Consider the following 17,882-nt stretch of genomic DNA (forward strand, 5'->3'; position numbering starts at 1 on the left):
AGCCACAAAATTCATGATTATATAAACAGTATTACATCCATTATCATTAACAGTGAAGCCTTTTTAAAGATATATATTGTGCTTTGACTGATTCTGACATTGGCTAATGCTAACATAAAGTTATTAAAGACATTGAAGAAAATATTTCATCTTAAATTTGTTAAAACTGAGTCATCCTTTTAAATATACATTTCCCCCCAAAGTTTAGTATTTAAAAAAAACTTTTTTTAGTATTTTAAAATTTTATTGAAGTTGAACATCTAGAGAAAAGAAATAAGCTCATGGACATGGAGAACAGACTTGTGGTTGCCAAGGGTTATGGGGAGGGAGTGGGATGGACTTGGAGTTTGGGGTTTGTAGATGCAAACTATTGCATTTGGGGTGGATAAGCAATGAGGTCCCGCTGTATAGCACAGGGAACTATATCCAGTCACTTGTGATGGAACACAATAGAAGATAATGTGAGAAAAAGAACGTGTGTGTGTGTGTGTGTGTGTGTGTCACTTTGCTGTACAGCAGGACAGGACACTGTAAATCAACTATAATAAAAAATGAAAGAAAATTTTATTGAAATATGGTTGATTTACAATGCTGTGTTAATTTCTGCTGTGTAGTAAAATGATTCATATACACTTCTGTATTCTTTTTCAGATTCTTTTCTCTTAATAAGTTATCACAGAACCTATAAGGTAAAGTTTAAAATAGTAGCATTTAAAGTATACATTCTTGTGCATGTTTTATAATGTACATGATATGTTGGCATAAAGCACATATATAATTTGTACATATAGTGAGAATACACTGTATACAGTTTTTTTAACAAATGGGTATGTGATCAAACAAATTTGGAATGTGAATGCTTTTCAGATAATTTAGTTGAAGATACAAGGTTCATGGATTTCCCTGGTGCCTAGCAGTTAAGGATCTGGAGCTGTCCTTGCTGTGGCACAGATTTGATCTCTGGCCAGGGAACTTCCACATGCTATAGGTACGGCCAAAAAAAAAAGTACAAGGTTCACATTTTTTTAGTTCTTGTATAATTATTCTGATGACGCAATTTAAATGTCTTATTCTTGTTAAAATACCCTTGATGTTAAGTCATGGTTAGGTGACTTTTCCAAGTCAAAGTGGAAGAAAGTGAAGTAGAATGGAATTAAATTATAGAATCAGTCGTTGTAGGTGAAGTAAGTGTTTAATAATCAGGATCTCTAGAATTTAATAATTTACTAATAGAAAAATTTTGCTATTTCAACTCCTTTGTGGGGAAGCCGGGTCTAAATCAAAGAGAAATAGGAGTTATCAAATATTCTTTAAGAAGTGCTTCTTCAGTAGTTTTGAGGACAGACAAGAAGAAACCATATTAATTGTGTTTTAGCAAATCTTGTAAGTGCTTTCATTTAACAGGTAGCTGAGAATTATTTATCATTACCCTGTTCATTGTTTGAATTAAAATTAATACCGAAGTGATGCTTGAGAATGGTCTTTTTCCCTTTTACATTTAAATAGGCTAGACATTTGCTTTGTTTATACCATTAATTTGTTTTCACACAGCCTATGAAGGTAACCATCAACTCAGAATTAATTAATGGAATCAAAATTAATGAGGTTTTACTGTATTGGGCCATTTCCACTCTAGGCCAGTTTTCTTCACACGAGTTGGTCCAGCATTTTCTTGAAAGAAGAAAAATTAGGTCTATTTAAATCCATATTTAAAAAACAGAGAGAACCATCTTTTCTTGTGAGTTAAGTACCTCTAATAACTGTGCTTTCTTGGACTTTAGTAATATTGATTTCTTTTTGTTTGTTTTCAGTCTTGATTATTTTGGCTATTTACAGACTGTTGCTCATTACAGTAAAGCTAGGCTTAACTCTTCATATGCTTATTTTCATTTACATGGATGATATAAGATTTTTATTTGGGGCCAAACTCTTTTTTGTGGATGAGGCATGTCATTTGCCACTTTTCGTCATTATTGCACTATATGAAAGAAGAACAGATCTGTTCTTTAAAACACATTTATGTAAATATATGTTAGAAGAGAAAGCATCATGTGGAAATGAAAAGCTAGAATTTTTGGAATCCAGTTATTTTACCCTTGATCTTTTTTTTTTTTTTTTTTTTGTGCCACACCCGTGGCACATGGAGGTTCCCAGCCTAGGGGCCTAATCGGAGCTGTAACTGCCAGCTTACGCCACAGCCATAGCAATGCTAGATCGGAGCCACGTCTGCGACCTACACCACAGCTCATGGCAAGGCAGGATCCTTAACCCACTGAGCAAGGCAAGGGATTGAACCCACAACCTCATGGTTCCTAGTTGGATTCGTTTACACTGTACCACCACGGGAACTCCCCCTTCATAAAATTTTATCTCATAATCTCCTTTTTAAAGCACACCTTGTGCTCTTATTTAATACTTGCAGTGTATGTTTGTTTTTACTAAGAGTGATAATCTGATGTAGGGCTTTTAAATCTTTTTGAGGATGGCATTTTTTTTTTTTTTTCTGTTTTTGTCTTTTTGCTATTTCTTGGGCCTCTCTCTCGGCATATGGAGATTCCCAGGCTAGGGGTCTAATCAGAGCTGTAACCACCGGCCTATGCCAGAGCCACAGCAACGCGGGATCCGAGCCATGTCTGCAATCTACAGCACAGCTCACGACAACGCCGGATCGTTAACCCACTAAGCAAGGGCAGGGATCGAACCTGCGACCTCATGGTTCCTAGTCGGATTCATTAACCACTGCGCCACGATGGGAACTCTGAGGATGGCATTTTCTTGAATTCAAAAAGCTTTTTTTTAAATAAATAAAAATAAAAAAATAAAAAATAAAATAAAAACTTTTTTCAGGAGTTCCCGTCGTGGCGCAGTGGTTAACGAATCCGACTAGGAACCATGAGGTTGCGGGTTCGGTCCCTGCCCTTGCTCAGTGGGTTAACGATCCGGCGTTGCCATGAGCTGTGGTGTAGGTTGCAGATGCGGCTCGGATCCCGCGTTGCTGTGGCTCTGGCGTAGGCCGGTGGCTACAGCTCCGATTCGACCCCTAGCCTGGGAACCTCCATATGCCGTGGGAGCGGCCCAAGAAATAGCAAAAATACAAAAAAAAAAAAAAAAAAAAAAAACCAAAAAAACCTTTTTTCATTTTTTTAATTACTCAAATGAATTTATCCATCTGTAGTTGTATAATGATCATAACAATCTGATTTCACAGGATTTCCATCCCACAGCCCAAGCATACCCCCCCCCCCTTTTTTTTCCTTTTTCTTTTTAGTGCTGCACCCATGGCATATGGAAGTTCCCAAGCTATGGGCTGAATTGGAGCCATAGCTGCTGGTCAATGCCACAGCCCCAGCAATGCCAGATTTGAGCCGCATGTGTGTCCTACACTGCAGCTTGCAGCAATGCTGGATCCTTAACCCACTGAGCGAGGCCAGGGATCAAACCCAAATCCTGGATACTAGACGGGTTCTTAACCCACTGAGCCAAATGGGAACTCCTTGAATTTTAAAAAATTATCCACCCGCATATAAACAGCAAGAGCGAAAGTTTTGACAGTGAGACTTCTCATGAGGAGTTGATGTCAGAGGTCAAGTTCCTTATGGGAACAGGGAATCCTTTTTTTGTTTGTCTGCATTCCTCTCTGTGTGAGATTATAAACTGGATATTTGAGAGACTGTGTGGTTCAGTGGTTCTCAGTAGTTTTGTTACCACTTCAGATGTTGAGATCTACCAACAGAACATAATTTGAAAAACATCAAACATAGTAAAGAATATTGGTAAAAATTCACCCTTTTAAACAAACACCTCACACCAACTCATGCCTCGATATCTCTATGAAAAGGAATAAGAATGTTGTGAACATTCATGAAATGATTGTCAACTCGGGTACTAGCAAGTAGGCTGGTTAGTTATATGACATTAATTAAGGATTAGCTCATTTTAATTAAAGATTTCAGAGAGCTTGTGAGTCAAAACAGCAGAATCAAAAGTAGAGACAGGTGTTGTGAAGTTTCCGTTGTGGGTCATCAGATTAAGAACCCAACATAGTGTCTGTGAGGATGTGGGTGGGTTCAATCCCTGGCCTCTCTTAGTGGGTTAAGGATCCTTTGTTGCTGTGGCTGTGGCTTAGGCTGGCAGCTGCAACTCCTATTTGACCCCTAGCCTTGGAACTTCCATGTGCCGCAGGTATGGACCTAAAAAGAAAGAAAAAAGAAGTAGTGACAGGTGTTGTGAGTCCTATGACAGATCAGTGTCTGGTTAAAGGATGTGGAGAGATGAAAAGGAATGCTATTAAGCAAGCATTCTTTTTAGTTACTCGTACACACAGAAAAAGCCCACTGTTAGATTTATTTTCTCTGATGAGAGAAATAATAAGGTGACCACTTTCTATCAGATCTATGTTACAAAATAGAAAATAGTTAACCATTAATGCAGCAATCATCCCTTTTGTAAATTGAGTGATGGCTATATTTGATAAATACAAAATCAGTGCTAATGATATCTGCAGAAATGCAAAGCCTCCATCTTATTATACTTTGGATAACAACATATGACTGGTGAACCTCAAAAAATATTTTATGTGGCATGAAATAACTGAAAGTAAAGGCGTCATGTTACATATTTTTATTCTGTTTTATTCTAACATTGCCTATATTTAAATGATGTTTTTTGTAGTTTGCCACTTATTGCTTTGCATGTAATGCTTTTGTGTGTTATAGTCAACTACCCTGCAGTCCCTAATATCTTTTCCAGGAGTTTCCTGTTGGCTCAGCAGGTTAAGTATCCACTGCTGTAGCTCAGGTCACTGCTGTGGTGCAGATTCCATCCCTGGCCCTGGAAACTTTCGCATGCCATGGGCATACCACCTGCTCTCCCCCCCACCCCCCAAAAAAAGGAATGGTAGGGCAAAAACTAGAGATGAACAGGAAATACACAGAGAATGTTTAATGGGCTCCTGTGTGTTAGTTGAGGTGAGACTCCTGCTGACATTATTGACAGGCACTGTGAATCACAGCTCCAGATAATTCAAACTATTTGTGGCTCTTAAGAAATGACTGTGGCAGAGGAACCAGGAGGGTTTTGTTTTTGAGCAAAGGAGCCGGGAAGAGCGTGGTCTAAATAACAGAGTCCCAAACAGAAGGAAGCACTGCCGAAAGCAGCTCCAGCAGCTAACAAAGGCAAGTTCAGACCATGGAAACAGAACACATAATAACAGATCAATTTTTTTTTTTTCCAGCTCTGCTTGCTCAGATATAGCAATCATTTTGGTAAGGTCATCTTCAAATTTGAACAGCAGATTTCCCTAGGCATCTTTCCTTACTTTAATCTCGTATTAATTTAGTATTTTTCAAAGTGTTGTGGTGATTGAACTGGGTGTTTTATGTATAATATAAAAGAAGAAAATTTTCAAGGCATCCTAATGCTGTGGTTAAGTGTTTTCAGTGCAGTGAATGTATAATTAATTTTGGTTTAATTGAGGGCAGGATCCACTTTACTCTGAATTTTATCTAAACGTAATTAAGGATTATTCTTCTTTTCAGGCAAGAGTGCAGCACTGCATCTGCTCTGTAGCCAGTGACCATTCAGTAGGACTCCTAAGTTTACGAGAGAAAAAATGCATTATGCTGGCATCACGTCATCTTTTCCCCATTCACGTAATCAAGTGGAGGCCTTCTGATGATTACCTAGTAGTGGGATGTTCAGATGGCTCTGTGTACGTCTGGCAAATGGATACTGGTAAGAACAAATGTTGAGGTAGATTTGAAAATTAAATGAGTATATTTGACTTCCTAGAAATGAAAAATCTTTTGTATGAGGAAAAAACTCCTAAAATGTAAAAAAGGTTGCTACTTGTATTTTCTCATCACTGCTTTTTCTGTGTTCTTATCATCAATAAATAAATATCTAAGTGGCCTCTTACTTGCTATACTATCTCAAATACTTGTAGAGAGTTTCACTGATACTTATTTTTAATTTTTAAACATTTTTTTAGGGCTGCTCCAGTGGCATATTGTAGTTCCCAGCCTAGGGATTCAGTTGGAGCTACAGCTGCGGGCTTTGCCACAACCACAGCAACACCAGATCCAAGCCACAGCTTGTGGCAGTGCTGGATCCTTTATCCACTGAGCAAGGCCAGAGACGGAGCCTGCATTCTCATGGATACTAATTGGAATCTAAACCTCCTCAGCCACAACAAGAACTCCCTGCACTGATATTTAAAAGAATGGTGACAGATCAGGACAGAAATGCAGACACCAGACAAATAAGTGATTTCTGTATAAATCATGAGACAAATTGTAGAATGAAGGAACAATTATTGTCTCAAATTGAGAAACAGTGGAAAAATAAAATTATCTTTTATTTGCAAAGTAGAAAAACAATACTGAGCAATTAACTAAAGGAGGTAACTGAAATGAAAGTTTTAAGTTTTAGAGAGAACATATAAAATTTCAGGGTTCAGAAATTTTATGTATGTTCATAGTATAGAACAAGTAATGTTTAAGTTTATAGACCATGACATAAAGGGTTTACACACAGAATTTTGTTTTCCCAGGGAAAATTTTCAGTGTGTAACTACATTTTTTTTTTTTTTTTTGGTCCTTTTTGTCTTTTTAGGGCCGCACCTGTGGCATATGGAGGTTCCCAGACTATGGGTCGAATTGCAGCTGTAGCCGCCAGCTTATACTACAGCCACAGCAACGCCAGATCCGAGCCGTGTCTGTGACCTACACCACAGCTCACTGCAGCGCCAGATCCTTAACCCACTGGGCAAGGCCAGGGATTGAACCCGCAACCTCATGGTTCCTGTTCGTTAACCACTGAGCCACGACGGGAACTCCACTAGTTTAAGCTTTTAAGAACACATTTTAGGAGTTCCTGGTGGCTCTGTGGGTTAAAGATACAGTCTTGTCACTGCTATAGTGAGGGTTTGATCCCTGGTCCGGGAGCCTATGCATGCTGCAGACATGGCCAAAGAAAAATTTAAAAAGGTCACATTTTATTCTACTTTTACTATCCTGTCATCATCTATCAGTGATGAAAAACTTTCTTTACATTCCTATTCTTATATTCACGAAGCATTTTTTAAAAAATTTTTTTATTTTTAAAATTTTTTTGTCTTTTTAGGGCTGCACCCTCAGCATATGGAGGTTCCCAGGCTAGGGGTCTAATCAGAGCTGTAGCTGCCAACCTACACCACAGCCACAGCAACGTTGGATCCTTAACCCACTGAGCGAGGCCAGGGTTCGAACCCGCAACCTCATGGTTCCTAGTTGGATTAGATTCCACTGCACCATGTTGGGATCTCCAGAAGGATTTTTTTTTAAATAGTCTTTTTTGAAATAACGACTATATACATGTTTCTGCTTGTACAAAGGTGTGACTAGGAGTGCTCCTAAGTCTTTTTGGAACAAGAAGCCATGATTTTTTGTTTATAGTCCTTGTTTTTTTGGTAGTACATAGGCAATTTTGACAAGAGGAAGCATTCTTGGAAAGTGTCAAACCTCTTTGCTTTTGCATTTAATTTTTCTTTTTATTGTTCGTTGTAAAAGAAGTTCTTACTTTTTGCCAAATTTTGAATGCACAAAAGTATTAGAAAAAAAGATGGGAGTGCCCACTGTGGCTCAGTGAGTTAAGAACCTGACATAGTGTCCATGAGGATCTGGGTTCTATCCTGGCCTCGCTCAGGATCTGGCATTGCCATGAGCTGTGTGATGTGGTCACAGATGTAGCTCAGATCCCACGTTGTTGTCTGTGGCTGTGGGGTAGGCTGGCAGCTGTAGCTCCAATTTGACTCCTAGTCTGGAAACTTCCATATCCTGCAGGTGTGGCTGTAAAAGGAAAAAAAAGAAAAGAAAAATGAGTTCAAATCCCATTGCTGTGTTTGAGTTTTGGCATATTTCTCTTTAGTCTTAATTCTATGCATTTTTAAAAACAATTGTTCTAGTATTACATATGTAACTTTGTATCTTACTTTCGTGTCCCTCTTTGTTATGTTGTATCTGCTGAGTAGCACTGTTTCATGTTTGCTGGTTTGGTCTGCCCTACAAACTAAATACACTTGATCCTTGAACATGAGGGTTGGGACACCCACCTTCTTCAGGGTTGGAAATCCATATATAACTTAAAGTTGGCCCTACATTCCTGTGTTTCCTACCTATCTGAGGTTCCCCATCCTTGGATATAGCTGACCATGGATCATGTGGTACTGTAGTATTTACCATTGAAAAAAATCAGTGTGTACATGGACCCACGCAGTTCAAACCTGTGATATTCAAGGGTCAAGTATATATAGAGTTTGTCTTAGGCTCTGGAGTCAGATTCCTTGGTTTGAATTTAAGATCACCTGTTCGATAGCACTGTGATCTATGGCAAGTTTCTCAGTTTACTCATCTGTAAAATGAAAGTAATAATAGTTCCCACTTTATGGTGGTTCCAAGAGAATAAAATGAGATAATATTTACATGGTGGGTAGTACATGTATGCTTATGTACTTGAAGTTTGTGTGTACTTGTATATGTATGTATTTCCTACTTTTTATTTAACAAACCTGCTGTTGAACTTGTTACTTTGTTGAACTTTGAAATATGGCCTTACCTGCATTTAGAAATATTTCCTTTGAGAATTAGTATTAAAGTAAGTGGTTATAGCGATGATAAATTTGTAAAACACTTAAAAAATACCTTACATACTAAATTAACAATTGAGATATTGTAAATACAAAAGTATGCTAAACTTGTCTAGGACTTAAAACATTAAATTAATACGATAAAGTATCATTTTCCTGATTTAAAAAAATTATTAAAGTATCATTGATTTACAATGTTCTTTCAATTTCTGCTGTACAGCAAAGTGACCCAACCACACATATATATATACATTCTTTTTTTTTCATACTTTATTTTATTATGTTCTAACCCAAGAGACTGGACACAGTTCCCTCTGCTGTCCAGTAGGAGCTGAATTTCTTAATAAATATGTAATACTTGAATACTTCAGATGCTTTAAATACTACATTTGTAAATGTATTGAAAATGAAATTCTTCCAAGTGATACCTTACTGACTGGAAGACAGAGTTACTTTTCAGTATTTTGCCTAGTAGGAGATGATTTTTTTTGCCTAGTAGGAGATGACAAAAAGCTCCTAACTATATGTATACTGGGGGATATTTTTATAACTAGTTTAGTATAACTAGGCCCAATATATAATATTGCAGCTTAACAATTTAATAATTATCTTCTGATTTTGGTAAACAGTCAATAATGGCATTCTTTTTAAAAATTTTTTATTAGAGTATAGTGGACTTACCAATGTTGTATTAGTTTCAGGTGTACAGCAAATGAATCAGTTGTACATGTACACATATCCGTTCTTTTTTTCCCATATAGGTTGTTATATAGACTACTGAGTAGATTTCCCTGTGCTGTACGCTAGGTTCTTTTTGATTGTCTGATTTATACAGTAGTGTGTATATGTTATTCTCATCCTCCTAATTCCTCCCTCCCTCCCATGGTTTCCCATATGCTAACCCTAAGATGGGTATTGAAATCTGTGAAATGATGGCATTCTTAAATCGGTAAAGATAGAGAAGCAGAATAAATTTTGGGTTTTAGCCACAGTAGGAGGTGTATACTCTTTTTCCTCCTTGCTGTTCAGGCTTCAGCTAGTGATATAAAGGTCCCCCAGGAGTCAGTGAGGCACATCCTGAAGGTATTGACATTATTTATTTATTAAATTTATTTATTCATTAAATAAATAAAAAATGAAGTTAAATAAATCAGATTCGGCCAAGGTTTGATGTGTGAAATGTATTTAAACTCCGAGGAGATACTTTATCTCTCTACCTAGTGTTGTCGGAATGCCTTTTTACAAATGAAGTCATATTACACTAAAAGTGCTTGTGCACTCTGCAATTTTGTGTCTGCTGTTTTGAGTTATACTGATATTTCTAGCTTAAAAAACACTAAGAAGTCTTAACTTTCTGCTTTTATGTAGCATTTTCTTTTGTTTTTTCCTTCAGAGGGGTAGTTTTTATTTCCAGTGTTTATTTCCTAATGAAATGAAGTTGAGGGTAGTAATATAAATTTTTTTTTTCTTTTTTGTCTTTTTGCTATTTCTTAGGCCGCTCCTGCGGCATATGGAGGTTCCCAGGTTAGGGGTTGAATCGGAGCTGTAACCACCGGCCTGCACCAGAGCCACAGCAACACGGGATCTGAGCCGCGTCTGCAACCTACACCACAGCTCACGGCAACGCCAGATCATTAACCCACTGAGCAAGGGCAGGGACCGAACCCGTAACCTCATGGTTCCTAGTCGGATTCGTTAACCACTGCGCCACGATGGCAGCTTCATAATATAAAATTTAATTGGAAAGGCAGAGGTCCAGAGTCTCTTGTTCTTTTATTGTATCATCTTAATTATATGCAATAGCACTTAATAGTGCTATAGAGGCCATGGAAATTACCATTCTTTCACGTCTCCGGATAGTTAGAAAATTAGTCAAACAACTACCAACAAGATTTGGCCAGCCGAACCTCTTGACACCTACTTAGGAACTTATTAAAGGTGGGTCACTGATCTAGATGGTGGCTGATTCCACATGGAGCTGTTGTGTTCTTCAGGGATCTACTCTCATTCTTCACATTTGATGTTCCCAGTAAGCATGCAGTGGTGATCCCACAAGCCTTTAACAAGGTCAAAATCCTTTCTCTTTGGGAAATGGTGGTGTACTTAGGTAATGACTGGGTATTACCAGGGGTTCTTATTTGATCATTACCAACCCTTAACACCATTCTCATCTGCACATTTTATCGTCTTTGCTACCTAATGAAAGTGATTCATCATTCACCTAGTCCTATAGGGACAGTTTTTAGATGTTCCTGTACAAATGTAAACACCAGCCAAGTATTACTAAATGTAAAACACTTGCCAAATATTACTAAAAATTAGTGTAGGAAGTCTTATCAGTTTACTTTGTTCTCATCTTTTTCTGTTGTTTATTTTCTGTCTTTCTCAGTTTTCTAAAATACTCCTATTTTTGCAGTTACTTCATGAAATAAGCATTTGAGTCATTTTTTAACAGTTATCCAATAAACTATAACAGAATGTGAACTAATGTATATTTGTCTACTGACCCAACATATACAGCAAACACATATAAAGCATGGCTACCTAAAAACTTGAATATTTATTTATTTATTTATTTATTTTTGCTTTTTCAGGGCTGCACCTGCAGCACATGGAGGTTCCTAGGCTAGGGGTCCAATTGGAGCTATAGCTGACGGCCTACACCACAGCCACAGCAACACCAGATCTGAGCTGTATCTGCTACCTACATCACAACTCATGGCAACACTGGATCCTTAACCCACTGAGGGAGGCCAGGGATCAAACCTGCAACCTCATGGTTCCTAGTTGGATTTGTTTCTGCTGTGCCATAATGGGAACTCCTAATTTTGATTTATTTAGATTGATAATTTTGTCTTGCTACTAAAATAACCATAGGGAATCAGGAGGTGGTATTCCAGTCTAGTCTGTTATTATTAGTAGAAGGGTTTAGTAGTAAGAATTTTCTTTGCCTATAGAATTTAATACTGTGCAGATTTTATTTTATGCTTCTATTGCACAGCATATGGTATTACATCATTAACTTTTCTCTATCTTTTACATTTTTGTTTTTCATTCTATTACAAAAAATACTATAGTATAGGACAAACAAAGACATAAAAGATGAAATGGTTAAGAAAAAAAGGTACTTTTCTAAAATCTTGGTAAAATTAAGTATAATCAAAGTTTCTTTTTTCCTTTTGCATGATTCACTCTGAAATTTTGGAGGAAGAGGTGTTGGAGTGGAAATATTACTATTTTTTTCACTTTCTTACCCGTAAGTCCTCTGTGTGATTAATTACTAAGTCCCTACTCTTCTCTTTTTTCTTTCCAGCATACTGTTTTTATATAGGGCTACATTTTTTTTCACACCCAGGATATTTTTATTGCTTTCTCTATCTTCTATCTCTACCTTCTCATCCATCCAATACTCTCCTGGCAAATTAGTCATAGGAAATAAAACAGCAACAAATACACTTGATTCATGCCACTGTCTTAATGGAAAAAAAAAAAGGGATTAATTTTAGTTCACATAGGGCTTTAAGACAAGGCCCTCCATAGTATGGTACATTCCTACCTTTGTCTTATCTCCTAATCAAGAATAATTGGGTTACTGTCTACCCCTTCTTGTCTTTTGTATCACCCATAATGTTGCTCATAGTTTTCATTCATTTACAACATTACTTCTTTCTCTTTTTTTTTTGCTTTATAGGGCTGCACCTGCAGCATATGGAGGTTCCCAGGTTAGGGGTCCAATCGGAGCTACAGTTGCTGGCCTACACCAGAGCCACAGCAATATCAGATCCGAGCCGTGTCTGTGCCCTACGCCACAGCTCATGGCAACACCAGATCCTTAACCCAGTGAGCAAGGCCAGGGATCGAACCCACAACCTCATGGTTCCTAGTTGGATTCATTTCTGCTGTGCCACGACGGGAACTCCAGAACATTATTTCTTTCTATTTGTGTATTTGTTTAAAAAGTATATTATCTTTTAAGGAAATTAAATACACAAACAAAATTTTGCATATTGTCCCATGTAATTACCATTTCTGTGGCACTTCATTGCTTTGTGTAGATCCAGATTTCCATATGAAATGATTTTCCCTTTGACTGATTTTTAATATTTCTTATAGTGCAGGTCTGTGGATGATTCTTTCAGCTTCTGTATATCTGAAACTTTATTTCACCATCATTTCAAAGATTTCTGGGTACAGAATTCTAAGTTGACAGTTTTTGTTGTTTTTTTCCTTCAGTAATTCCACTGTCTCCTTGCTTGCATTATTTCCAGTGATAAGTCTGCTGTCACTGTTATCTTTGTTCCTCTCTATATGCTGTGTCTGTTTTTTTCTGATTTTTAAAAAATGTTTCCCTTTATTACTGGTTTTGAGCAGTTAAAATCTTCTGCATATTTTTTGCACTTAGGGTTTGTTTCTTGGATCTATGGGTGTATAATTTTTGACAAATTTTGGAGCTTTGGGCCATTATTTATTCAAATATGTTTTTGATCCTCCCCCACTCTTTCCTCTCTTTGGAGACTCCAGTTAGATGTCTGTTAGGCTACTTGAAATTGCCCACAGCTCATGAATTGTCTTTTCATTTTTAAAATTATTTTTCTTTATTTTATAGTTTTGATTTTATATTTCAAGTTTACTGAGTTTTTCCTACACAATGTCTAATATGCCATTGTTCCCATTGACTGTGTTTTTCATCTCAGACATGGAAGTTTTCATTTCTAAAACTTTGATTTTAGTCTTTTGATATCTTCCATATCTCTGTATTCAAACTTTATGAATATGTAGAGTACAACTATAGTAACTTTTATTTTTTTATTTGAAATTTTTTGCCTTTTTTAGGGTCACACCCACAGCATATGGAAGTTCCCAGGCTAGGGGTCAAATTGGAGCTGCAGCTGCCGGCCTGTGCCACAGCAGTGCCAGATCTGAGCTGCATCTGTGACCTACACCGAAGCCACAGTGACACCAGTCCTTAACCCACTGAGCAAGGCCAAGGATTGAAACTGTGTCCTTATGGATACTAGCTGGGTTCATTACTGCTGAGCCACAATGGGAACTCCCTATAGTAACTTTTAATGCCTTTGTTTGCTAATTAAAAGAAAAAAGTCTGTTTCAGTGTTTTTTTATTGATTTGACTTTTTTCCTTATTATAGATTATATTTTGCTGCCTTTTTCCAGAGTAGCCAAAAGTGGTTCTAGGGTAGAAGCAGAGACATTAGCTTGTATGTCATGGCCTCTAGACCAAAAATGGTGGGTTATTAGACTAGAGTGGTAGCAGGAGATCTGGTGAGAAGTGGTTGATGTCTAGATATAGTTTGAAGGTAGAACCAACATGATTTGCTGATAGTTGTATGAGGGGCATAAAAGAATGAGATGGGCCAAAGATGACTCCAAGGTTTTGATCATGAGAAACTTGAAGGATGTAATTCATTGTGAGATATTGAGAAGCCAGTGGGAAGAGTAGATTTTGAGAAAATCAAGAATTCAATTTTTGATATATTAGGTAGAGTTGAACTATTCAAGTAGAGATGTTGACTCATAAATTGTACACTTGACTCTTGAACAAGGTTTGAACTGTGTATTTTTTTAGATAATAAATACAACAGTACCACATGATCTGTTGTTGGTTGAATCCACAGGTATCAACTGGGGATAAGAAGGGCTGACTATATAGTTATATGTAGATTTTCAGCTGTAAGAGGGATTGGTGCCCCTAATTAATCCTTTTGCTATTCAAGGGCCAACTGTAGGTATGAGTCTGTAGTTCAAGGGAGGGAAGTCAGAGTGGGTGATGCAAATTTGGGAATGTAAGTTCCTGACTGGATATATTACCAATGGAATGCAGGTAGGTAATGGTTGGGACACTCGAGGGTTTAGATGTATTTCTGTGATATAGAAAAACCCCAAAAGAGGATAAAATGAACCTTCCAGGAAAAAGAAGAAAATAAAGGGTGTGCTTGCCTGGAAGCCAAGTGAGAAAAATATGGTTCAAGGAATAGAGTCAAATGCTGCTGATAGTAAATGATAGTAAAATGAGGACTGAGAGCTGATTTAGATTTAGCAACATGGGGAGTAGGTTCTGTGCATGTTTGGTGTGAAATCTGATTTGAGTAATTTCAAAGAAGGCTGGGAGGAGAAAATATGGAGGTAGCAAAAATAGGTCTTTAGAGGATGATTATAAAAAAAATGGGACACCAGCTAGACATGGAGACTGGGTTAACTTTTTTTTTTTTTTTTGAAGGTGAAATAGTTGCATATTTAAAAGCTAATGGGAAAAATCCTGTACTGGTGGGAATGATCCAGTAGATAGGGAAAATTGATGTGGAAAAAGGAGAATTGCTGAAATGGTGTCCTTGGGCAAACAAGAGAGGGATAGGCTATAAGCCACAAGTGTGTTAGGTAGGAGCCTGGATAGTTGATTCATAATTATAGAATAATGTGAATGGAGACGTAGCAGTGGGAGCTTGTGGAACTTATTTTCTAATTACTTCTTTCTAAATAGGAAACAAAACTTTTCACCCAGATGAGAACAGAAAATGCAATGTTGGGATTGGAGGAGAAAGAAAGTATGGAACAATGAACTAGGAGAGTAGGAAAATGAAAGATCTATGGAAATTTGGTGACTACTCAGGGCCACTGGAATCAGTGTTCAGGAATTTCAGATGAATCTTTCAGCATATTCATCATTCATGTCTGTCTTCATTTTAAGGTGCATAGTAGGTGAAGAGTTGGATTCCACCATTGTTGGAATTTGCTTATCAATTCCTTCCTAGTAACCATGAGGATGAAGGTTGGATCCCTGGCCTCACTCAGTGGGTTAAGGATCCGATGTTTCCATGAGCTATGGTGTAGGCCAGTGGCTGCAGGTCCAATTCGACTCCTAGCCTGGGAACTTCTATATGCCACACACATGACCCTAAAAAGAAAAAAAAAAAAGAGAGAGAGAAAGAAAGAAATTGGTGTTTGTAATAGAGTAATAGTGGAGTGATCGAGGAGCTCATCTTGGAAGTAAAAGAAAATCCTGGAGAAAGTTGGTGAAATCTTGGCTCTGAACTTCAGTTTATTGGGAAGTTGTGGTAAGGGGCTTAAGGGAGAGGAAATGATGAAGATAATTCTACATGGAAGATCATTAGAGGAAAGAAGCACAAGAAAATTTTTCTGGGAGACACTGATAGAACATCTTCCTACATAGAAAATGCCCATGTATTTTCCTTTCTTAAAAAATGACTTGTTGGAGTTACCATCGTGGCACACCGGAAACAATTCTGACTAGGAACCATGAGGTTGCGGGTTCGATCCCTGGCCTCGCTCAGTGGGTTAAGGATCCAGCATTGCTGTGAGCTGTGGTCTAGGTTGCAGACGCGGCTTGGATCCTGCATTGCTGTGGCTGTGGTGTAGGCCAGCAGTTGTAGTTCCGCTTAGACCCATAGCCTGGAAACCTCCATATGCTGTGGGTGCAGCCCTAAAAAGCAAAAAGCACAAGAAAAAAAAATGACTTGTCATCTTCTGTGTTGAGTAATGACCATGAATATGTATGTCTTCCAGGAGCATTGGATCGTTGTGTGATGGGAATAACAGCGGTAGAGATACTGAATGCTTGTGATGAAGCAGTTCCTGCTGCTGTTGACTCACTTAGTCACCCAGCAGTCAACCTCAAGCAAGCTATGACACGACGTAGTCTTGCTGCTCTGAAAAATATGGCCCATCATAAGCTACAAACTCTTGCAACCAACCTCTTGGCTTCTGAGGCATCTGACAAAGTAAGTTTTGCATGTGGGCTCATGAATTCCTGTTTGGTTTCATTTAATAACATGGCTTTGACATGTCTTGAGAAATCATTTTTGAGAGATGACACTGGTGAAAAATAAGCATCTGGTTTTTGTTTAAGTTTATCCAACACAGTTTGGGGAGTAGTTAAAGTATGTGACATTTTGAAAAAGTAAATTGTTTTACCATTCGAAATATTTTAAAATGATTCCTGTAGAATTAAGTGACTTTGATTTCTGAAATCAGAGCAAACATTATATGTATAATTTATCTTTTTGACTTTCTGATAGTCTTCCTGTTGAAAGGTTGAGCACTAGCCAATATCTTCAGGAGAAAAAACAAGTAACAATTTAGGGGCAATTAGGATGTTTCTAATTGTGGTTTTCCATTTGTTTTAAAAGTAGGTTCTGATTTTATTAAGGTTAGGCCATTATAGAGATTTAGGAAAATATTTGAAAATAGGTATGGTGAAGTTATACAAGTGCTGACATTTTTCTGCCAGAACCAAGCTCAATCACACTTTCCTTACACTTAAAATCAACACATCAATTACTTCTCCAGTTAACAGAAGGTTATCCTACTAAAAGAAGAGCAAACAATCTCAGTTCATTAATTGGCCACGTGTCTTTAGTTTCATAGAGACTAGCCAAACTATTTGGTTTGTAGTATTTGTGTTCTGTAGTATTACTAGACCTAATTTGTCTCTGGTAATGGATAAATAACACCTAGCGACAATCCCAGTATTTTATCTGAATCACTGCCTAAAATTCTAGTTTCATCCAAGAGTTCATTAAAATTATGAATGGATAACCAAATCATTTTTATTTTCATTCACTCTTACTTCTGGTTCCCATTTTTATTTATTTAATTTTTTATTTTATTTTATTTTTTTTTTGTCTTTTCTAGGGCTGCACCCATGGCATATGGAGGTTCTCAGGCTAGGGGTCTAATTGGAGCTGTAGGCGCCAGCATACGCCAGAGCCACGGCAATATCAGATCTGAGCCGTGTCTGCGACCTACACCACAGCTCATGGCAATGCCAGATCCTTAACCCACTGAGCGAGGCCAGGGATCGAACCCACAACCTCATGGTTCTTAGTTGGGTTCCTTAACCACTGCGCCATGACGGGAACTCCTTACTTTATTTTAATTTTATTTTTATGGATGAACCCATATGGAAGTTCCCGGGCCAGGAATCTGAGCTGTAGCTGCAGCCTATGCCACAGCTATGGCAAGGCCAGATTCTTTTATCCACTGTGCCAGGCTAGGGATCAAACCCATACCTCTGCAGCCACCAGAGCTGCTGCAGTCAGATTCATAACCCACTGTGCTGCATCAGGAACGCCTGATTCCCATTTTAAAAAAATGATTAGATATAAATAAAAAACAAAGTGGTTGAAAGTCTCATCTACAAACTTGAAAATTTGCCCACGAATTAGTAAGTGCTAGTGACAAAATGCTATCAGCAGTTCCACTGATCCATATTTTCCAGTAATTG

The 17,882-nt window shown here is 37.7% G+C and overlaps 1 protein-coding gene across 10 annotated transcripts in view; it reads left to right on the forward strand.

Annotated features, from left to right (window-relative positions):
- The window catches only part of WDR7 (WD repeat domain 7), a 375,679-nt gene that overhangs the window by 72,761 nt on the left and 285,036 nt on the right, over positions 1-17,882 (forward strand). For all 10 annotated transcript variants that reach the window (XM_021093595.1, XM_021093608.1, XM_021093602.1 and 7 more), the window contains 2 exons: positions 5,538-5,733; positions 16,163-16,377. In XM_021093595.1, the coding sequence (XP_020949254.1) occupies positions 5,538-5,733; positions 16,163-16,377 (411 nt within the window). The remainder of the gene's footprint in view (positions 1-5,537; positions 5,734-16,162; positions 16,378-17,882) is intronic.

This window comes from Sus scrofa, chromosome 1, assembly GCF_000003025.6.
Source record: "Sus scrofa isolate TJ Tabasco breed Duroc chromosome 1, Sscrofa11.1, whole genome shotgun sequence".
Classification (NCBI taxonomy): Eukaryota; Metazoa; Chordata; class Mammalia; order Artiodactyla; family Suidae; genus Sus; species Sus scrofa.